Source organism: Protopterus annectens, chromosome 2.part2 (assembly GCF_019279795.1).
Source record: "Protopterus annectens isolate FY-2018-M chromosome 2.part2, PAN1.0, whole genome shotgun sequence".
Classification (NCBI taxonomy): Eukaryota; Metazoa; Chordata; order Ceratodontiformes; family Protopteridae; genus Protopterus; species Protopterus annectens.
This window is the reverse complement of record NC_056730.1, coordinates 841913766-841938131: the sequence shown is the minus strand read 5'-3', so window position 1 is coordinate 841938131 and position 24366 is coordinate 841913766. Positions and strand designations below refer to the sequence as shown.

Here is a 24366-nt window from a genome sequence, read left to right as displayed (position 1 = left end):
GTACAATTACAAATTAGCAATGAAAGTGCTGAGTCTAGCAGTTACCTACTTCTTTTTGAAAGGCCACCAACCGACATCCGCATGACATGTCTCAGTTTACTTCCTCCATAGAATTATGGAAAGAGCCTAGACACCATCGATGTTGAGATCAGATCTTTTAGAATTAATTAATTGTATTCTTAAGTGCCATTGGCAGACATACTATCATGCAAATGTCGGGGGTGTAGAGAATCAGAAATGGAAATTTAAAGTGCATTTCCATTGTGGCTGTATTCACAAGATCTTGAAATCACCACCTAAAACATCATGAATCATTTTTGCTTTACCTTTTTATCCTGCCGTCGGGGCTTTACTACTCCACAAACTGAAACTTCTTTCATTGTCTATGTTGTGTAGACATTAAAAACATGTGCATGGTCACTATCTATTTTTAATACAGTTGCTATGTTCTCTTGAATTACTCTCAGTGTCAACTCCTATAAATACCAAAACTTTATTCTGCATTTCCGTATCATCTACCATTATCAGCCATGGTCAGGAAACAATGTCAGTAGCTACAAAGTCTCAGCTGCAAATATTAGCATAATATGAATCTCTTGAGCTAACTCTTCATACTTCACTGTAGGAGTAATTTCAGAAGAATTTGCTTTCTGGCTGTCTTATTAGGCACATTTATTGGCCGTCATGATAGAATTATTATTTATTTGTTAAGTAGGATAGTGCATTAACCCAAATTGTACTTTTTCAGACTCACTGCTGGAACACTGTCTGGTTAAGTGACTTGCTTGGAATCACACAGCAGACAAAGACCAGGGGAATCGGACTTTGGACTACAACAGACAGCCTGTAAATAGCTCATACTAAATCTGCTGAGTTATCTACTTAATGGTGTACCATCCTTTCTGCAATGACAGTGTTTTAAGTGATCTGTAAACATTCCTTTCTGGCATCACTGCTTACAAGGCATGCAATTTCCACATTTAGTTGTAAATATCATGAATTTTATCATTTATTAAAATATGTAAACAAACTGGATGACAAAAAGATTAAAGAGACACAAGGTGAAAATTATTTCAGTGATTAGTTACTGGCAAACCAATAAACTGACATTCAAAGTATCTCTGACCTGTTGCTCCAGTGTCAAAGATTCGGATAACATCTCACAGTGATAGAGATGAATGCCTCTGCTGAGTTGGGATTCATTTATGTGGCACATACATTTGGGAGGGTATGATTAGTGAAGTGTAAGTGCAAGTACAAATCAAATGTGTCTACAAAGGGTCTTTAATACTCACCTGCAGGCTGTTAAAGATGACAAACAGAACAAGCATCCAAAGATGTCGATACGCCATATGCAGTCCTGCCCATAACCATGAAACTGAGATCAGTGCAAAAAGATACAGTACCAATGGAACCTCTGCAAAGAAGAAATGAGCAAGCTTTAGCTTCCAATATATCAAACATGTTCTAGTGGTGTTTAATCATTGACAAACAATCAAAACGTCACCATCTGCTTAATGATATGGTTTGGATGTAAACCTGCCTTATGGAATTTCATAGGTATTCTAAACGTAACAGAAAGTATTTAAAAATGACTGAAAATTGGCACCGAGGTGTCATTCAAACTGTCACTGATTTGACAGAAGACAAAATGTTCCAGAATTGAATGTAATGCTATAATGAAATACAAGCCAAAATGTAATTTAAAATATTTGCATCACTTTGCCATCTGCATGTATTCATCTGTCTGTTTCAGTTGTTTCAGCGGATGTAGGTCACCTCTAGCTGTCTTAAACTTATTTTATTATATTTACATAGCTCTGTAGATATTTTGTCAAAATGTATTTGAAAGTGGACTGAATCAGTTGTTAAAAATATTTGATATGTCCATACCATCTTCCACACATCAAGTAATGGTCTGTGATATCACAGATGTGCCAGGTTTGATACTCATATACAAGCACTCCTTTTCAAGAAAAATAATAATAATAATAATAATAATAATAATAATAATAATAATAATAATCATCATCATCATCATCATCATCATCATCCTGAGGAAAAAATATCACTGCATGTCATAAAAGCTAACTTGCCTCCAGTAAAATGCAAGACTGATATAATTATTTATACTTTGTAATTCAGGCGTCAACACAATAAATACTGCACCTCTGGGTCCCTAATTATCTAAATAAAGCATACTTTCCTTATCTGCTTATCTCACAGTTTGAAGATGTGGTTCCCTTCCTACAATCTTGGAAATGCTTCCCGTTCTTTTTCCATTGGTTTCAGCTATGTGAAGGCTCAGCTAGAAAGAGATTCAATCAAATATTCAACTTGTTGAAAACTCACAAGAAGAGCAATTTAAGGGGAGCAAGCCCCTCTACACCCCAATAAAGGAGACTTCACACCCTTCACCCTTTACAGCTTCACAGTTGAATAAAAACAGAGGAGACAGAAAAGACCACGTGTACCAGATCTCTGCCAGAACAGAGATAGATATACCACCAACAGTTATTTTGTAAGGGTGGAAGGTCAGCCTTAGATTAACCTAATAAAGAATCTGTAAGCCTAATCAACTTTCCAGTCTAGCTGCAAGACCCACAAAAGCTGAATGGCTACCCACAGAAATGAAACATCTTTTGAGGCAAGAAGTGTGGCAAAAATGGAAACAAATTTTCATAACTGAGAATGGAGTTGCCATTATTACCTTACGTATCCTAGCCAAGTAGTCCATTTGAAAGCAAAAAAGCAATCTTCAAACAAAGCAATACATCACTCTCTTACATTCCCCAAACACTTTTGTATACCCTTCTTACAGGAAGAAAACTTCCTCAGAACACCTTCTCTACAAGCATTATTCATAGTGGCACAGCAGACCATGCCCCAAAAGATTTCCTTCAACAATTGGCTAAGCTTCTGGTGTCATTCAAAGGGGATCCAGTATCTGTCTGCCTGGGATGACATGATCGACAGACCACGATGCTTTGCCAGAGATGGTCTGCACCTGTCGCGCCTGGGATTCAGGTTACTGGCTAAGGCTCTTGCCACCTTTATAGTGCCTTTTTTAGGCAAAGTTCAAATGATAAAACCACCACCATAACAGGTACAAGCATGCAAAATCTGAAGGTAATGCTACTCAATGCTAGAAGTCTAAACCTCAAAATGCACTCTCTTGAGGCACTCCTAAAAATGGAGAACATTGATATCTGTGCAGTAACTGAAACCTAGCTCAAGGCTCCAGAAAGCACCCCTGCAATGCCAGGCTACAACTCTTTCCACACTTTTCAGCCACCAAACCAAGACCAAAACACTAAAAGGAGGAGTGTCCATATTTACCAAGGATATTCACACCACCAAGCTAGTTGCCCAACACAATGCATCTGAAATTGTCCAGGTGCAACTAACACTAGGTAAGACTGCAATCCAAATTGTAACTTGCTACAGATCCCCCACCATGCCCCAAGATTCTCAATACACCTTTCTAAACATAATGGAAAATATTAAGATACAACCAAACACCCTAATACTGGGTGATTTCAACTAAACTGCCATTAACTGGGAAAACTACTCATGTACCAACACCTTTGCCCAATGGTTCTTGGAATTTATAAATTTCAATGCCCTGGATCAACTAATCCATAGTCCAACCAGGGGCTACAATATCCTAGACCTGGTCATTACCAACATGGGAAATCGATGCTCCACACCTATGGTCACCCCCACGTTGGTCAGGTCTGACCATAAGCTAATCACCCTTGACATCCACATCCCTCTCCCAGCCCCCAGTAAGGAAACCTCCGTAAAAAACTTCTCCAAAGCCAACTTCATGCTACTCAAGTCAGAAGTGACAAACTTCATGACACCCATGCAGATGGGAATGGAAAGTTTGACTGTTGAATCCTACACTAAGGCACTGTATGAGCACATCCACTCATGCATGAATTGTGCCATCCCAAATAGAACCAAGATGCCCTCCTCCAAAAAAAAGGAAACCAATCTGGTGGTCCCCTACCATAAAGAAACTTTACAACAAAAGGAAGAATCTGTTGCAGAAAAGAGGAAAATCCCAGGATGCAAAAAACTCCCTTACCAGCCTCAGTAAGAATCTGTGATCCCTAATAAAATCTTCCAAAGCTAGTTATAAAAATAAAATTGCCAAAGATTGCAAAGACAACCACAAGGCATTTTATAGCTATGTCAAGAATTTAAATGGCAATACTCAGATCTACTCTCAGCTACAACAGAATGGCATTAAATATACTGATCCCAAGGATATTGCCAATATCCTGGCAGATTGATTCATTGCCAACTTCATCCCTCTCTCACCCCGTAAAGGGCCCATCTCAATACCGAAAGATTGCCAAATTCCAGCAACAATGACCACACAGGTAAAAATCGCACTCTCCAAAGCTAAGAAGGCAGCATCCATGGGACCAGATGACATCCCGGGCTGTGTACTACATGAATTAGAAAATGAACTGGCACCTCACCTAAGTGTCATGTTTCATCATAGCCTCACTTCAGGCTTCATGCTCACTGAGACTCCACAAAGGGAGATCCACCTTGGATCCTGGGAACTACTGCCCCATCAGTCTGATGAGCCTGATCTGCAAGGCCATGGAATGTATTATCATGGAACTTATAAACAAAGACATTGGCAACCTTCAAACACTGGACCCCACCCAGTTTGGGTTCATGAAGGGCTGATGTTGTCCCCTAAACCTGACTGGCTTTTTCGACTCCATCTCCAGAGTTGTGGACAAGGGTAAGGCAGTCCACACAGCCTATCTGGACCTCGCCAAGGCCTGCGACACCATCACCCACTCTGGAATCATAGATAAACTTACTAAGCTGGGCATTAATCCCTATGTCACTCAATGGGTTGCCAACTGGCTTAGAACCCACACCGTAAAAGTAGCAGACTCCAAATCCAGCTCCAGACAAGTGACAGGGGGAGTACCTCAGGGTTCAGTCCTGGGACATCTCTTGTTTGGCATCTACTTCTCTGAAGTACAGGCCAACACTAAGGGACTCTCGCTAACAAAGTTTACAGATGACTGCAATCTGGGAGCCATTACTGAATCCTCAAATGATGTGGATATTCTACAAAAGGGCCTTACAGAAACAGATGCTTGGTGCAAGAACCATAGGCTCAAGCTCAATGCCAAGAAATGTATAGTTATCCCCTTTGGGAAAAACATGTACCTGTAACTTACCACATAGGTGGCAGTACACTAAACACCAAAAGTGTGACAAGAGACTTAGGGACACAGGTGGACAGTGGTCTCACCTTCGATAACCACATCGCCACAACAGTCAGGAAATCCTTCTATGTGGCACACCTCATCACTAAGGGCTTCTCATCCAGAATAAAGGAGGTCATTGTCCCACTGTACTCATCCCTCATTAGACCCATTATAGACTACAATGCCCCATTTGGTATGTACTTCTCAAGGCATCGACAACAACGGAAAAGGCTGCAGAAATACCTCACTAAAAGAATCACAGGCCTAAACAGATGCCCTATGTGACCATCTAAAAAAACTCCAGCTATACTCTGTCACATATCGTCTAGTCAGAGGCAATCTCTGCTTAACATACAAGGCCATGTCAAACCCAGAGCTGTTGGACATGCTACACTTAAAGAAATCGATTCAGGGACCTAAACCTTTTCATCCCAAAGAACAGAACATGCTGGAGGGATAGGTTCCTGACCCAGAGACTCCCCATACTCTGGAATAGACCACCCATACATGTCAAGCAAAGTGCCTCTTTGGCCCTCTTCAAAAGGAACCTTGACGATTTGATGGGAGATAGGAAATTCACCCCGGGGATCACGTCAGTCACCCTGCTAGAAAGGGGGTTCAAGGAAGTAAATACTGTGGGACGAAATAGCCAAGGAATTGTTACAGCTAGGCTTATATAGGCCCTAGGGCCAATAGCCTAGTACCAACCAATGAACCTATGAACCTATGAACTTTAAAGAATTTAGCAATGTCCCATCAGTAAAGTCCACACCCCTTTTAGATCCTGAATCAAACATCCCACCATTAATCATCCTCCTCTTCCACTACAATCACATATGTCCCAAATAAATCTCTACTCTCCTCAAAAATATTCCCAACAACACTCCTCCTGGATTAGAGAACTACAAACATTATGTTCATATATCACTGCAGAGATCACCTGTGTCTTCCTCTCATCCATATATATAATCTCTGTCTCACATGAGCCTTCATGCCAAAGATTTGAAAAACTGTTCTAATTGAACCCCTTCCAAAGCAAACCAACCCAAAAGACACCTTTCACTTTCATCCAATATCCATCCTCCTAAATCTGTAAAAACTTCCAGAAAAGATAGTCTACATCCACTTCTATCTCATTACATCCAGAAGTACCATCTGCTCTCCAACAAACAGAGTGGATTCTGGTCTGGATGAAGTTCTAATACAGGATTTTGGTTCCTAACTAATGATATCCTCCAAATCAGTGATAAAGGTCTCATTACAAATTCCCTATTTATAGACCCAATAAAAGCATTTAACCTCATTGACAACTCTCTTCTCCTAAACAAACTAGTTGAAGTTGGTATCAGCTCAGATAGCGCTCTCTGATATATAAATATCCCCAATGACAGATGCATCAGCATTAAAATCAGAAGCTTACATACAGAATCTGCAACTGTTATCGAAGATGTAACATGAGCATAAATTGCCCCCTCCACTTCTTCACATTCATTAACACACATACATGTGACCTGGCTCCTCTCCCACTCATACTCTACACAGATGGCATCAGCATCTACCAATCAGGTCACTTTCACACCAGCATGCAGTTCCAACTGCAGTCAGACTTACATGAGATCCACCAGTGGCTGATAAACCATAAATTATTCCTCATCCCCTAAAAGGCCAAAACTATGCTTTTTGGAAATCCACAGAAAATTCACCAAGTGCCGCACTTTTTAATCATCTCTACCTTAAACAATCATACCATAGAAGCAACCTCCACCTCCAAATACCTAGTATTATAGCTTGATCAATTTTTAAACTTACATTTCTCCATTGACAGAACTAGAGCAAAAATAAACTCCCTTCTTTTCTGAACCAAAAAGATCTCCCCCTTTCTATCTCAGCAAGGCAGAGCAGCCATCAGGAAAGGAGTTATCCTCTCTCACTGGAATATGGACTACCCATTTTTGTATCTGCCCTTAAAAATGTCACCACACTCAAGATAATCTCCAACAGCATCTGCTGATTCATTACAAAGTCACTCCTCCATGAGCATCGCTGTATCACCCTAGAAAAAGCCAAATATATAACCATAAGTCAAAGATCTATCCTGCTGTTAGGATTCCAACTTCACAAACTACAATACTTCAGGAATTTTTACCCCTTGTAGCTAAGCTTCAAGAAAAAGAACTCATACAACCGGAAACACTACTCACAAGTCACATCAGTTTTCATTACCCATAGAGCTAAACTCCACAGTACTGCACATTCATTGTCCTCACAGGCACCTTCTCTTTGGCAAGTTCTCCCCATCGACCTAAGGGAAATAAACTCTTATTCCAAATTCAGAATGCAACTCAAAAAGCACTTCTTCACCCAAGACAAATGCTCATGCTTCAACGCAGGACATATTGCCTAACACACCATCCACATTTCCTTACCACTTCTCTTTTAATCTCCTCTCACAGAATGATTGAAGGCTGACACATATTAGAAACTAATGCAAATATTGAATGTTGACACACTTTAAAAACTAATGTAAAGACTGCATATTATACTATTCTTTACTATAATGTGCATTTACAATTTTTATCATGGAAATGAATTTTACTACTCTGTTATTGCTTACATTTCTGACTTTTGTGTTGGTGAAATGTTTTGTATTTCACCAGGTTGACTGCAAAAGTATTCAGTACTGATCAATGCTCTACACTAGAAAAATATAAAATATAAATAAAAAAATAATATTTAAGAATAATTAAAAAAATTAAGAATAATTATAAAATATAAATAAAATATAAATAAAAAAGATAGAACCTCAGAGAATTTAAAGCAACTAGTTGAGGCCTCATCCAGTTAACACTTTGAAAGTTATGGTAACAGATACAGCTACAGATACAGGTACAAAAAGTTTCAGACATTCTGCTTTTTTAATTCCTTCTTTCATTCATAATCTCACTGCACACTGAAAACAGTTGCACATTTAAATGTTTTAAACACACCTTACCTTATACTATCCTTATCTACTTATCCTTAACTTTTGTCAATGCTGTGCACAGCTGGAAAGTGTTATCACTAGCACGTGTAAGTTAGGTTATTTACTAGAATATTTCATTCTACCATTATACTGTAGCTGACCCAGAATGTTATTATATAAATAAATAAAATAAAATAGGATGTCTAAGCATGTCCTAAAAAGAAAGGACTGTATTCCCTCTTAAGAACTCCTAGAAGTAAAATAGTCATTTTGATGAAACATTTCTCTCACTCTCGCTTGCTCTGCATGTCTGTCTTGGTCTGTCTGTCTGTCTGTCTGTCCGTCCGTGTGTCTGCCCCATTTTTATTTGTTAACCACTTAAACCATTTAGGCACAATGAGCCTTTGGAATGATTTCAGCCTGATGAAGGAAATCTAATTCAGCAGAGGCAATTTCACCTAATAAAAGAAAAATGGTATTCCCTGAACAGGAAAACATCAGTATTCGAAGGATTATCAGAAGACATGAAACAGACATGCAGGCGCACTTGCCATTCGAAAAAAAAACAATTATTATTTTAATTTAAGTAAAACTAATTTAACAAAAATGAGAAAAAGTTCAACTGTGCAGCCCATCTTGAAGGCGTTTGTATGCACTTTTGCCAGAAAGACTGTTGGATGCACAAAATAAGTCAGTACACAAAAAATAAATAAATAGATAGATAACCAACCAAACATGAATATAGCTTTTTGGCAAATTCAATATTTTATGCATAGTTTTCAAACACATATCCTCTGGACTGGGATTTATGCCAAAAAAATAGAAAGGCAGTACTTAAGAAAAACAGACAATTATCAAAACTGTACTATGAACTGAATGCAGAATCCAAAGAAGAAAGAACATTTTACTTCTCAGAAGAGATGGCAGTAAAATATAGTAAAAAGAAAAGGGAGAAACACACATTCAAGAAATGTTAAGAATCACATGAGGAAATGGCAACATTTAGTTTATTGTAGAAGTATGCTAATGAGGCTGTTACTACGGCAAAAGGTCAAACTGAAAATCTAAAAAATCATTTCAGAAGCTGGACAAAATGGTTTGTGGTAACATAACAGGGCAAAGAAAGAAAAATGCAACTAAAATTGGTTGGTGGGGATAAAGAGAAAACTGAATAAGTAATACTACTCAGTAGGTGCAAAACAAAAATAAATACAAGATGGAGTTTTCAATCAGCAGGACTATTATGGGCACAAGGGTTGTTACCAGTCAACTAAGAAAAGAAAAGGAGAGGAAGCAGTGTTGACATTAAAAACCAATAATGCAGCAGGACCACTGACTCCTTTGCCCCTACCCATAATATCTAGGGAAGTAAGGTGCAAATTAATGACTTCATTAGCTCTCCCATTTAATAAATCTGTGTAAGATGTTAATCTACTTGAAGACTTCTGTGACTGATTTTTGTATGAGTGGGGGCAAAACCTGTTTAGGACTCAAGGACCTTTCTCAGCTCTCTAGTAAAGAAAATGTATTTATTTATTTACATTTGTTTACCAGGGTAGTGCAGTGCACTCATCTCAATGGACCATTTCCAGGCACAGCCTGGGTGAACAGGATCATATAAGAAATGAACAAAACCTATTTGCAGATACAAGGATTATGAAATCCTGTCCGAGCACCTGTAAGCTCCTATGGTCAGAGCAGTACCCCAAGGCTCTCCCGTGTGTGTATCTTGTACTGATACCACCAAACCAATTTAGACACCTGTCTGAATAGCTTGAAGTTAATCAAACCAGCAAGTCGAGCTCCGAGCTTGACATAGATCTTAAGAGATTTTTATTTTTCAAAATGCTGCAAAACATTCTCCTTTACAATAAAAAAAAAGAAAACGACATGGTGACTCTTGTTTGTTCTTCTTCAGATAAGATTCTCCTTTATTGTGCAATCTTTTCAGAAATTAGGTGAGTGCACTTGTTACAAGTGTAACAAAGTGTTTAAGTCCTTTAAAATGTAGGCTGCCCCAATACAAGACAGATCCAGATCAAAGGCAGAATAAAAATTATTCATTCTGCAGCATATGAAGCCTACATTTCCCAGTCCATGTATACTGCTGCAGTACCTGCTAGTTCCCTTCTTATCATGCCCCATTCCATTTGTGTTTCATTTCACAAATCATTCATTTGATGACTGCACCATCAGTACACTGAGTTAAGATGTTGTATATAAGCTTGTAGATTATTACTGTGCAAACCACACTTTAATATTATTATCTTTGTTAAAATGAATGCTTTGAAGTCTTTGAACTCCAGAAAATAAATAGACATAAACTTAATTTCCTTAGGATGGATTTCATTTCATTCCAGCTGAATAAATTAATCATAAAAGCTGCAAATTGCTGTCTAATGAGATCAAACTTGCCAAGATCTGTCTGCCTGTGTAAACCATTACATAAATATAATCCCCACATTTAGTTCATTCTATCAGACTTCCAACAATGCACTGTAGTTCTAGATCTGTTCAGTTGCCACAAAGTTTAGTAGTTGGTGTGGCCAATAGACAGTGCTATCTGTGCTTATGCTGTGGTTAGTTGTTTCATGACAAACTGAAATAATCAAGACTTTACCTGAAGGATAAGAATCATACATCAGATGAATTGTTTTCTGCAGAAAAAACATTTACTTCTACAACTATGAGTAAACTTATGCCTTAAGCATAAAATATTAGAACCAGTTTAAAAGTCAGAGAACAGTCCTCAACCTTATTTTTCTCAATTAGGATGGACATACAATCTTAGTCCTAGAAGTGAATATCACTTTAGAACTGCCACAACAGGCCTAAATTAATTAAAATAGAAGGGCCTAACACATCATGAAGACATATTTTGACAAAACAGAATTATACTAGAGAAACTTGCAATCAAAAAACAGACACATTTGTGAAGATCAGTGGTATCAGCTCTGATGAGCAAACATCGGCATGCTATGCAAATGGAGATGAATGAAAATTATACATGTTCTCAAATGAAATGGCATCAGAGGTTAACAAGAAGAGCAGATTTTTCACAAATGTTATATTTAAGGAAAGCAAAGAAGCATGGAAGGAACACAATTACATAAGTTTCAAAGTATAAATTTAAGGAAAGTTAAAAACCATGGAAGGAACACAGTTACATGACTTATTTTGCTTTTCATGCTTGTGTTTCCACAGCATGCAGTGTGCTGTATACTATGGCACATGCTGTGATGCATATCTGTTGTCTAACAACTGTGTCTCTACAGTTTATTATTGTCTAATACTAGATACATGTGTGCATGTGCTCGACTATGTCTTTGTGTGTATGTGTGTGTGTTTGTGTGTGCATGCATGTGTGTGTGTGTGTGTGTGTGTGTGTGTGTGTGTGTGTGTGTGTGTGTGTGTGTGTGTGTGTGTGTGTGTGCATGTGTGTGTGTTTGTGCATGTGGGTGTGTGTCTGTGTGTGTGTGTGTGTGTGTGTGTGTGTGTGTGTGTGTGTCTGTGTGTGCATCTGTGTCTGTATGTGTGTGTGCACACACATGGACGCTCACATGTATTTTGTATCTATTTTAATAATTATGTGGTGGTCACTGCTGTGACACCCCAACCCCAGGTAGTAAATGAAAAAAAGGAGGTTGATGCCAATGCCAATGCAGATAATTGTATTATGCTGCCTCTGGCCCTGGTATGACAGAAATTGGTTGTTTCTTGCTATCAGCTGAGTATTAAGACAAACTATGTAGCAACTAAAACAGAAACAAAAGAGGAAAATGGTTAAAACAAGTAGTACACAGCGGAAGACAGTAATGTCACAGAAGAAATTCAGAGTCAGTGTGACAAGTACTTAGATTCCATCCCAGTCAAGAGACATACCCGATGAATGCCTTCCATTGATCCATTCATTTCCTACACTGCTTTCCCTGTTGAAGGTGATATCAAACTGAACAAGATACACCATACTTCTTTTCTCTAGTAATAGTCTACAGTTCATTCTGTGGGATTGCCAGGCTTACCTTGGTGATCTAAGAGATATAATGCCTCCAGCATTACCTGGTCTGATATGGAGCCTGATAATTCTGGGGTCAGCCTTGTACACACTGAGTAGGAGACACACCAGGGGCCATCTTCAAAAGATACCCAACTACTTCAATCAACTCCTATCAACACAAAGGAGAAGCAGCTGTACCCCAAGATACTCCTGGATTACTGAGCTCAATATTCTATCATGGAGCCTAATGCTAGATGCCCTGTAAAGAAACCTCATTTTAACCCATATATGTGATATCATCCTCTTGGACATTACCTGAAGCTTATGACCATAAGTGAGGACAGACCTACAGACTGACCACTAAACTGTGAGCAGTACTGTAACCATTCATAAACTGATCAGTCCATCAATCCCTCCTCATTCACTTATGAACAAGACCATAGAATATATAAACTCCTGGACATGAGCTTAGGCACTTCTGCCTCATTTGAGGAGTACAGTCTGCCATTGTCCAGGAGAGGACATAATGAATTTAGTCCACTAAATGATTCTGTGCTTCAGCAAACACGAAAGTGGTCCAATTGAAAAAATTCATACAAATGGTGTACCTCTTGTGAAATACAAGAAAATGCACGAGCAAAATTAAATATGATAGACCACAAACACTTCTTCAGCCAGGGCAGGGCCAGCTATGTATAAGATTGCTGAGCCTTTGATAATGGTATTTGCAAATTCTGCTCTATCAAGGTATGCGTTACATAAGGGCATAGTAACTACTACTTTTGCACCGGAACCCACCTGTTAAGCATGCACAGCAGTCTCTTTGCACTGTGGACTTAATGATTAACATAGATTACATGGCATTAAGCATGAAATATTTGGTGGATTCCAAAAGGGTGGATGTCCTGTAAGCACCCTCTCCATGGAGCTCCTAACAATTATCATCCATACCAAAGAATAAGCAATGGATCTTCATCAAAAAGATGATAAATTTGTAAGCAACAGCAACCTCCATGCAAAGGGACCTTAAAGCAGAATGTATAAACTTTTTCTCTCTCTCAGAATCATTTTAACTATCTGTAGCTTGCTCTGGGAGTCCCCACTATGTGTAATCTCCAGGCATGAAGACAGCAGTGGCACACACTGCAAGTAAATCTTGACAGCTAAATATCTGAATACAATGGCAAAGGAAACGAACGTTATGGAAACACAGACCACTAAAACAAAACTTTCAACAATAGCTTCTCCTGAGAAAGAAGTTGCATCTAAAAGCCAGAAAATAAACAAACAACAACAACCAAATAAATCTAGTGTTAAACAAAAAATAGAATCCAGCTTCCACATGGATGAGCTTAAACAGGCTCTTCTACCTATCCAAACTGCAGTCCAGAGCTTTTCTGCTCAGCTCTCCAAATTTGGAAGTACAATCAACCAAATTGTTGATCGCATGGACCTCTTAGAACAAAAAACCCAAGCTAATGAACACCAGATTTAGAAATGAAAAGGGGAAATTGGCACCAAAACTACAGTAATAAAAGAAATGCAACAAAAGCTAATTGATTTAGAGGTGAGAAGTCGATGGAATAACATCCTAATAAGGGGAGTACCAGAAAAATATGAGAATAACCAACTAATAAATATCTCTAAACAGATTTTTTGATCTCCTTCTACTTCCCGAGGGAAATTCCACAGAAATAATCGACAGGACCCACCGCACCCTGCACAAGTGACAAGACCCCACCACTCCAAGACAAATATACGTTAAGCTATTAAACTTTCAAGATGCTCAGAGAATATTGTTGACTGCCAGGAAACAAAAGCAATTTAATTGGAATAGCCACAAGATCTCCATATCGCAAGACCTTCCACTTGCCATCAAAGAGAACTGACAAAAGCTCTCGCCATTCTGTGCCGACTTAATTAAAAGAAAAATAAAATTCCAGATGCGCTACCCTAACACTCTAATATTTTATAAAAATGACAAAAAAATCGCAGTTGACACCTAAAGAGGCAAAAGCAGCTTTCATTAAATGCTTTGGCAAAGCACCTGATCTGTAAAACTCCCAAATAACTTGCCCCAACGGCGCTGTTGATTTGAATATCTCTCTTGTACTTTTTCTTTCGTTGGGCCTGAAGTAGAGAGTCTTCTCTCCTTTAAAACTTCGACTTTTATCAGCTGGAAGTGCTCCTAGTGTATAAAGTCAATGAGCTAGGAACAATTTGCATCCCAGTTGTTGAGCTGTGGGGCCAATTTTTCCTTGCATCTTCCTGCTGCAACACCAGAATTTGCCCCCTGTAGTCTCATGTAAACAACAAGGATGTGTTACGCAGCTATTGGTTTTGCACGTCCATCTAGCATTCTCAGAAATGGCTAATGAAGCCATTCAAGGCTAACAATGAACATGATCACCCAGCAGAACTATCCTAGGGTGTCATGTCTTCAAGTGCTTCAGTGACCACAATACCTTGTTTCAATGTAAGTATGCAGCCGCAGTGGTCACAATGAGAAAATAACTCTACTTTGGTAGAGGCTGTATCTGAACTTTATTACTTAAGACAAGTTGGTAAATCGAAAGCTATAACAAGAAGAGGCACGATGATGTACTCAGAGAATTAATGGACTTTTTAACATATGGATGGAACTAAAAATTATTTTTTTTAGTTGGATCTTGCACTTAACTAATAGCTCATACTACACAGCATAATAGTAGTGCCAGCTAACTGATTTACTCCATGATCATAGAGGCCAAGTGCTCCATATGACATACAGCTGTACTGGTGACTTTTAATCTCAGACCTTTACTTCCTTCGCAAGAGGGATAAACAAAGACACTAACACTTGTTATGGGAAACTGAACTACTCTATAGAGAAGGGTTACGAATCCTAATGTGGGATGTAACTACTCTACTTATTTTCTGTCTCTCTAATGTTTTATACATAGTTCTGGTTGTTCTGTAAAGCAGAATTCAGATACATTAAACATTCATTTATTGAATGGGGAGAAATATGAGAATGTGACATTATTGTTTTGTATGCTGTGCAAAGAGTTGCTGTTTGCTAATATGCTGAGGCATATTTTCCTTTACATATTCATGCTTATCCATTATAAACAATACTGGTTTGTCATAATGCAGAGGATAAAGTCGATAAATACCAGAGACATATATAGTCTTAGTTTATATTAAGTAGCGACTCTCAAACCCCTATATAATTCTTTCCTACCTTATGGTTGGTGACAATCCTTTATAAACCCTCTCTGGCAGGGGTTGACCACTCATGGTGTTCTGAGGTTTGCATTATTCCTCAAGGTACCTCGCAAGGTTAACATCAAACATAGTACCACCCTACCATTTTATATAATTTTATGGCAGGCTTTGTAGAATATTGGTTACAATAGTAACCATAAAGTTGAAATATTCGTATGCTGTTTGCTAGAGCTATATTGGGTTTACTCTAAACTGTGAGGGATGTGGATTTCCTAAGCAGGGTCAAAGATGAACAATCTTGGGGTAATTATATTATTGTATATAAGTTTCATTCTTGTTTGTGTATTAATATGGTTATATATAAATATGCTTATAGGTTACACATTTAAATTTATAAAAGTTTATATATCCTGGTTATATCTAATAACCTACTTTCTTCAAGCTTCTTCAAGGTGGTTAGACACAGGGATATTTTTGAAGGAGCTTAGTGCTACCAACATGAGAGTAAACCCTCATTTATGTACATTTAAGAAAAATTGGATTTACATTGACACTAAACATTACACAAAAAACTAGAAATACCTCTTAAAAACTTAAATTCTTTGAGATGTGGACAATAGAGTCATGGAACATAAGGGATTTACAGGATAAGAGCAAGAAAAAACTACTGATGCATCTACTATATAAATCAGAGGCTAATGTTTGTTTCATACAGGAAAACCCACATGCTCAGAGATGAGTGGGATGGGGACACAGATAGAAAATGGATACAATGTATTATAGCAGCAGGGAATATCTCTAACTCTAAGGGAGTGTTTATTATTATTAAAAAATAATTTCAAGAGTCAATCACAGAATATAACTTTGATAAAAATGGAAGATGGTGCCTTTTCACAACTTTTAACCCTATATCCAGAAAGCCTATCCTTTTCCTAAACGTTTATGGTCCATGGATGAGACAGCAAGATTTCATTTTCAAAATCAATAATATCCTATGCAAGTTCCCAAACCATCACAATATAATATGTGAGGAATAGAATGCACTCCAGTAACTCAGTACAGTGTCCAAGCGTCACTCTCAATAGGTGAATTAATGACAGACCTAAACCTTATATATCCCATCTCTCAGTGACAATCTCCATAAATATAACACATGCACTTATTATTCTAAATGCCATAACTCCTGGTCAAGACTAGACTTTTTCTTAATCTCAGAATCTCTGACAAGTGAAGAAATAAAATTCTCTTCTGAGCCCAGGTTCCTATCAGATCATGCCAAAATCACCCTAAAAGTAAACTTCACAAGCAAATCATCACATAGATTTAAAAGCTGCAACTGGACCCTAAACAACAACCTATTATGTAAGAGAGATGTGGTTGTTGAGTTTGATGAAAATTTAGAATCCATCAACATTCCAAGCGAAACTTAAAGGAATATTAATCCAAAAACCCTCCTACTATAAAAAACTGGGAAAGGAAAAAGAAGACAAATTAATTTCTGAACTTAAGAAGCTAGAAGGTCCTCTTCTTGGGTAAAAATTTGGTATCGACATGTGATTAGAAATAACATCAACCCGAAAGCCCTCCCCTTTATAACTCCTGTAAATCTTAGAAACTTTAAACTAAGGAATATCTTGAAACATAAGATTAAAAAATAATCCAGGAGTTGATGAAATCTATAAAATTGGACAGATTCTTCCTTCTCCTTCAACCAATTCACTTGAACCCTAATATTAGGATTAACAACAAACTGATAAATCTCATGGAATATCCCCTCATTAAAGATTGTTCGATTTGGGATATATATAAACATAAAGATAAAAATCTACATGACCTGCACTTAGCATTGAAACTAAATAACAAATATACCATTATTCTACATCAAATAAGAGAAAACACATCAACACTAACCAAAGACATACCTATTAATGATCAGCACATCAATAGGCTAATCGAAATTATGAAAAGTCTATCTAGTAAGAAAAAAATGCTCTCCAATTCCTATAAACTGATAAATATCATTAAACATAATTCTGTCTGTCTATTTTCCAAATACTGGGATCAGCATGGTACCACATTCACAGAAGAACAAAAACTTAAGGCAATCAAAACTACCATTGAACTATCTCCCTTTAAGAAAACTCATCTTCACACAACTAATGATTAATAACAACACCTATTATACACCCTCCGTCCTCAATACATTTTATCCTAAAATCTCCCCATCCTGCACATGTTGCTCTCATCCACAAGCTGACCTCATACATGTTTTATGGTTTTGCAAACACAACCCACAAACTTTGGTGCTCTCTTAAAGTACGCCTAGAAAAAAATGAGTTACCAGAAATCATCCTTATCTTGGGAGCTAGCTGTTCTCCACATCTCTGACCTCAAACTCTCTAACCTAAAGCATCATGTTCTAATTATGCTCTGCACACTAATTAAGCTATATATAACTAAAAACTGGCTAGACAGCATCAAACTTTGTTGGAGTGGGATTTAGGAATAAGGCTTTTAAATATATCTCCTCACAAAAACTTATTATAAAAAATACCAATTAAAGAGTCTACTACCAGAAATTCTGGAAACTCCTACATGACCAGGTCCTAAGTGATTAGTAAAAGTCAGTAATTGAGAGAACTGCCATTTATTGTTTGATTTCATGTTGGTCTAAACAGTCTATACTTTAAATCTCTGGGTTTGCTCATACACACACATACTTTATCTTCTTATACATTGTATTGATGTATTATTACTTAACGTAGTGCTTTATTCAGTTTTTCTCATGTATAATGGTAGCACGCTTGTAGATATTGTATATTTTTTATCATTTTTAGTTTTAGAAGTTTTTCTTTTTTGTACATTTATGGATTCCATTGCATTCTTACATGCATTTAGAAATGCCATTTCCAACTTTCTGCTTATACCTTAACTGTTTCTAGTACTTAAAAAACAATAAAAAATTTTATTTGAAAAAAAAACATGAAATATTTATAGCCATTGCAGATGGGGTTTAGGTAAGTTCTTTGAGTTATAAAGCACAGCTTAAATATTTCGTTTGTGTTTTAACATCTCTCTAAGTAGCTTGCTTGGTAATTTTAAAATAGACCTTAATATGTTGCACACAGCGTATGTGGCAGTGGTGTGTGTGTGTGTGTGTGTGTGTGTGTGTGTGTGTGTGTGTGTGTGTGTGTGTGTGTGTGTGTGTGTGTGTGTGTGTGTGTGTGTGTGTGTGTGTGTGTGTGTGTGTGTGTGTGTGTGTGTGTGTGTGTGTGTGCGTGTGTGTGTGTGCCTGCTCCATTTTGCATGTGTATGTATACTGGTTAGGTGGGTGGACTACACTGACAGTATCAGTACCTATCTATAGACTGTAGTATTGGCCATTTAGGGAGAGGTGAAAGGATGAAAGGATGCAGGAAGAAAAAGAAGAGTAAGAATGAATTTCATTGTTTAGCCACCATTTTAGTTCAGGCCATCTTTGGCTCAAAAGGTTTGAGAAAGCATTAAAATGCAAGCGAGAGAATCTAGAACTCAATGGCTTCTAGGGGGAGAGGGGATGAGACCTCTAGCTTAATCTGATTGTTTCTTTTTCATTTATTATGGTTTAATCTTGGCAATTTATTGAAACAATACAGGAACAATCTGAAAAGTACAACAAAATATGAGAAAACAAGAAAAACATCATCTGAATGAGGGAGGTTGAATTAATGGTTAAGGTGTTTGCTTCACAGGCACAAGGTGCAAGGTTTGGTTCTCATCTTTGGTCACTGCCTGGTTATTGGTTAAGCATGCAATAACATTTGAAAAAGTTGGCAATTGGCATAATTGTTAAGGTGCTTACCTCACACCCACAAGGTACAGGGGGTGATTCTCACCTTTAAAAGAGAAACTGGCTAAGCTTAAAATGGCTTGCAAGGGCAGCTAGCCTACTACTTAATATAATTATGGCCTATCAGTTATGCTATAAAGAAGACAGTAATCTCAAATTGTAATACAGGTGTGTTGCTTGAAGGTAGTCAGGGATGGTATAGATTGGTGGGACTTCAGCAAATTTTACTGAGTTGGTTTAGCATAATGGTTAAGCTTCTCACTTCATAGAGGGTAGCTACAAAGTTTGGTTCTGACCACAGGTTATTGGTTACACTTAAAATGGCCTTTCAGGACAGGTAGCCTAGTATTCAGTTATGAACCTATGAATGTTTTCACAAGGCCAGGATGGAGAGAAAGTAGGGGGTACACTGGGAGTATGCAGGGGGGGGAGTGGCAGTGGAGGGAATGTAGTCCATTTATTAGAGTTTAATTTTGATCAGAGGCTAGAATCAAAATATTCAATACTGCCAGGGGCTTCCTAATTTAAGTACATCACACAGCTTATCAACAAGGTTTGTTACTCTCCATAACATGCAAGATATTTGGTTTTGTCAGATTTCTGGTATACAACAATCCTTTTGATTGTATCTTTATTTATTACTACATATCACATATCTGGTTCCAATCCATAACAGTGCTAAACATACCCTTGCAAACTTACTCCTCAAGCTGTTTAGCTATGTTTAGCTACTGGCTTCATCCCTGATGAATGGAGTCCTGCAGTGGTGATGTCCCTTCATAAGGCTGGCCTTACATCTAACCTGGTTATTAGCTTTAAAAGCCACAACTGCAAAACCACTGGGTGTATTATAACTAACCTCATAAACTGTGAATTGAATCGATCCCCAACAGTGTGGCTTTGTGAAGGGTAGAGTCTGTTTATTTAACCTATTAAACTTCTTCAAAAGGATTACAGAGGCTGTAGATGATGGTCATGTAGTGCACATGGTGTATCTTGACCTGGTGAAGGCCTTCAACAACATTCCCCAAGCTGGCATCATAGAAAAGCTAATTTCTTTAAAAATCAACCCATTTTTGGTAGGATGAAGAGTAAACTGGCTGAAACACAGAATTCACACAGTGTGACAGGCAGATGTTTCATTAGTAAGTATGAAAGTGACCAGTGGTGTCCCTTAGAGCTCTGTGCCAGGACATTTCCGTTTTGGTAGTTACTTCAAGACTTTATAACTGCAAACTAGAGGTTGTTCCTAAGTCACCCTATGACAATAAGCTGTTCTACATGAACTCTCCCTAGTAAAACTTTGGTGTACTAAAAATGAGCTCAAACTAAATGTTAAAAGGTGTTCTATCAGTTTTGGTAAACACCCCACCCTAATCACACTGTATAGCCAGCACACCACTATAAAATGAAAATGTTGTCAGGAATCTAGGCACTAGGGCTGATAGCTCCCTCACTTTTGAGCATTATGTGAAATTGATTGTCAAGAAGTCTTTTCAAATGCCAAAGGAATATTATCATCATCATCATCATTCTAATGATGTAATCGCTTCTTTATACTCAGCAATAATCAGGACAATGATTGAATATGATGCCCCTTTTGGGGTGTATCTCATTAATTATATACCAAAACCCCAAAGGCTCCTAACTAAAAAGACCATAGGCCTAAAGTCCCTGAGCTATGAAGACATGCTGGAAGCTCTGTCCGTTTATTCAGTGTCTTACAGACTTTTGAGGAAGGGATATTTGTCTTGCTTACTGCACCATTAGAGACCCAGCTGTTCTGGACCACCTGTTTCTTCCTGAGTCAAGTATCTCCACCAGTACTAGAACAAGGGACCTAAATCTCCACCAACGAATAAATATTGCACAGTGGAGAGGAATGCTTTCAAGTCAGCACCTCCAAATCTTTGAAATAAACTACCCCTACATGTTAAGCAATGTGATTCACTATCTTACTTTAAACATACACTAGTGACTGGATGGGGATCCACAAATTTACTCTGTTTTTTTCTGGTATGGCCCTCCTGGAGAAAGGAGAAGCTTCCTGCTGGTGGGGTACTGGCAAGGTGTGGATGGTCATAAGATTCATTGGCTTTGGAATATCTATCAATCTGTTTTTGTGGCTTGTTAGCAAAATTGGCAGGACATCTCTGCCCATCCCCACAGTGATCCTGAATAGCATAAAGTGAGTGTAAAAGAATTAATGAATGAATGAACGAATACAATTATTAAATACAGCAAAATGATTACTACATTGGAAGTAAGTCTAGCTCCAGTGAACTGCATCTCTGTGGCAAATTCTGCATAAAATAGGCTATTAGACAGAAGAGGCAAAGCCTGTCCTGGTTCTCAGTGGGTGAATGGCAATAAACATGCAGATCTGTGCCAATTTATGGAAATTAAACTTTACTTGTAGAACATACCTCTCAACTGTACAAAGTATGTACATGAATGTAATGTCTTATTGTACTTCTGTAAATTATTATCTTTACTGTGATTAATCCCAGGTTATGGCTGAAAAGGGTCAAGAAACAAGCCCACTTACCTGCTAAACAAAGGGCAATCAGTAAATAAATAAATAAATACGCAAATAAATAAAATATCCAGAATTTTGCAGAACATCCCTGATTTTGCCTCATTTTTTTGTCTGTCCCTCATAAAATGTCTGATTTTCAGGTAAATCTCTCAGGATCATATCTCGCAACTCAGAATAATTTTGCAGAACGCCCACATTATTGTCTCATATGTTTGGTCTGTCTTTCATAAATTTGTGGCTTTCAGGCAAACCACTGAGGGTTGTGCTCACTAAACAATAAGTTATTTGAAACTTAAGACTTCATATCCTCCAGAAAATACACGCTAATGCAAAACCTGTTATTTTTTTACAGCTTTCTAAGTTTAGATGAGCAGCATTTGAAATCTGTCCCTGATGTTGGCCCTTTATCCTTCCATTATTTTTGTCCAGAATACTTATGCAAAAACTGGGAGGAATACAGAGGATTGCAGTCAGTCACTAGTGCCAAACATTATAGTTTCATACTTCTGCTGTTCTGAAAATAAATGTTTATGCAAAAACTGTTCTATTAAAACTTTAAATGAATAAGTAGTGTTTAAAAATTGTCCGTTTTTGAGCCTTCATTTCCTTGTTATTTTTGGCCTTCTTCAAAATTCTTGACAAAAGAAGTTTATCAGTATGCCTTTAGCAGGTACATAAGCATTTCAGTTGTAACTGCAAACTTGGGTAGTCAGAAAACGACAATTTATTACTCAGATTTTTCAGGCTGCCTGAGCTCATGGTTACTTTGGAAATGCCAATGCAAATGTTTTGGTGTAATCACTACTCTGACAGCTCTCACCCCCCACCCCCTTACCCTATGGTTCTGGCATGCAAAGTTTGCATCTACACACACACACACACACACACACACACACACACACACACACACACACACACACACACACAGATGGGGCCATAGAAAAGACTCTGAGGTAAATTATTTGATGATACAGTTTACAAAACATAAGGCATTGTAAGAATGCAAATGTATATTTGAAACAGAAATAAAGACACATAAAAAAAGGATTTCAGCACATGTAATACACGCTATGTCTTACAGTTACTCCATGCCTTTCCCTAAAAGTGCTCCACCAGTGATGCTTAATATATGCTAATGAGACTGCTGGAGCCCTAATCCAGATTCCAAAAAGGGACTCAGGTTAGCTACATCAAATTAATTCAACACTGTCATAACTCTCAATCATACTGAATTCTTTGGTATTTACTGGATCTTTGGGCAAAATAATGGGGTGCCACAAATTCCCAAGTGGCCCCTTCAATTCCCATTTTTTTTCTTTTTCTCGAAGTTGTTCCTGATGTCATCATGTGTGGCATGCGCAATGACATCAGCTTCATGATGCATACTGCCAGCCTGTCAGAATTCAGCTGTGTTCAAGTAGTCAAAAGGGAACACTATGTAAAAGTGAAGACTGCTGTTCTAAAGGTTCCAGTCGAGCTGGAACAGTTGATGCTGAATTTCAGAACCTTTTTTTAACAGTACTGTTAAGAAACTAGTATTAACTATTAGCCTTTTTAAGCATAACCATTCATGCTCCAATCACCGACTCCAAGATTCGAGTGTGTGTAGCAGTTAATTAATTTTTATAACAGAAAACTGTATTTTAGTTTTTTTACACATGTTCAAAGTGTGATACAATTTCTAATATTAATATAAATAAAACACTATTGTTCTGGTTATATTTTGTGTTTAATATTTTGTCTGTTCTTCTGCTTGCATTTCAATGTTTGTTGGTATCCCACAATTCCATCGGAGTGGGTAGGGTTACATAATTATGTATGCAAATGTTATGTTGATCAGTGAACCGATTTTTGGCCAGTTGTACCTATTTTCATGGGTCTTTGTCCAGATTTTTGATGTTTCCAGGTTGAGAGGTATGAACACTGTTCACTGGCAAGGTATGTCACTATTCTTCTTCTTCTTTCGGCTTTTCCCGGTTAGGGGTCACCACAGTGGATCATCTGTCTGCTCATGATTGGCAGTGGAGTTTTACAGTGTCGCGTTGCCAGCCCGGCATCCAACCTTCCACAGAAGGCACACACACACACACACACACACACACACATACACACACACCTAGGGCCAATTTAGAATGTCCACTCCACCTACTGCATGTCTTTGGGAGGAAACCGGAGCACCCGGAGGAAACCCACACAACCACAAGGAGGACATACAGACTCTGCACAGAAGACACCCCAGCCGAGAATCGAACCGGAGATCCTCTTGCGGTGAGGTGGCAACGCTAACCGCTGCACCACCATGGCTGCCCCAAGGTATGTCACTATACAAGGTTGAATTTTTGAAGAAGTCCACTGAATCCAATGAGAAGTTTTTACAAAGTGGTAGCTCCATCTATATGTGAGACTAGGTACTACAAGTGGTATTTGGTGGGAAGTTCCACATACAGGTGAAGCTGTAATATAGGTTTTAGGAATTAGAGGGGGAGCATAGGACTGCATGCATGTTCTTGTCACTGTAATGCAAGCCATCTCCAAATTCCTATGATGACAACTCAGTATTAATAAAACAGATTTAATTGCTTC

The 24366-nt window shown here is 38.0% G+C and overlaps 1 protein-coding gene across 1 annotated transcript in view; it reads right to left on the bottom strand.

Annotated features, from left to right (window-relative positions):
- The window catches only part of ADGRV1 (adhesion G protein-coupled receptor V1), a 3979741-nt gene that overhangs the window by 280948 nt on the left and 3674427 nt on the right, over positions 1-24366 (bottom strand). Inside the window, exon 87 of the mRNA XM_044064182.1 lies at positions 1296-1417. Coding sequence (XP_043920117.1) covers positions 1296-1417 — 122 coding nt within the window. The remainder of the gene's footprint in view (positions 1-1295; positions 1418-24366) is intronic.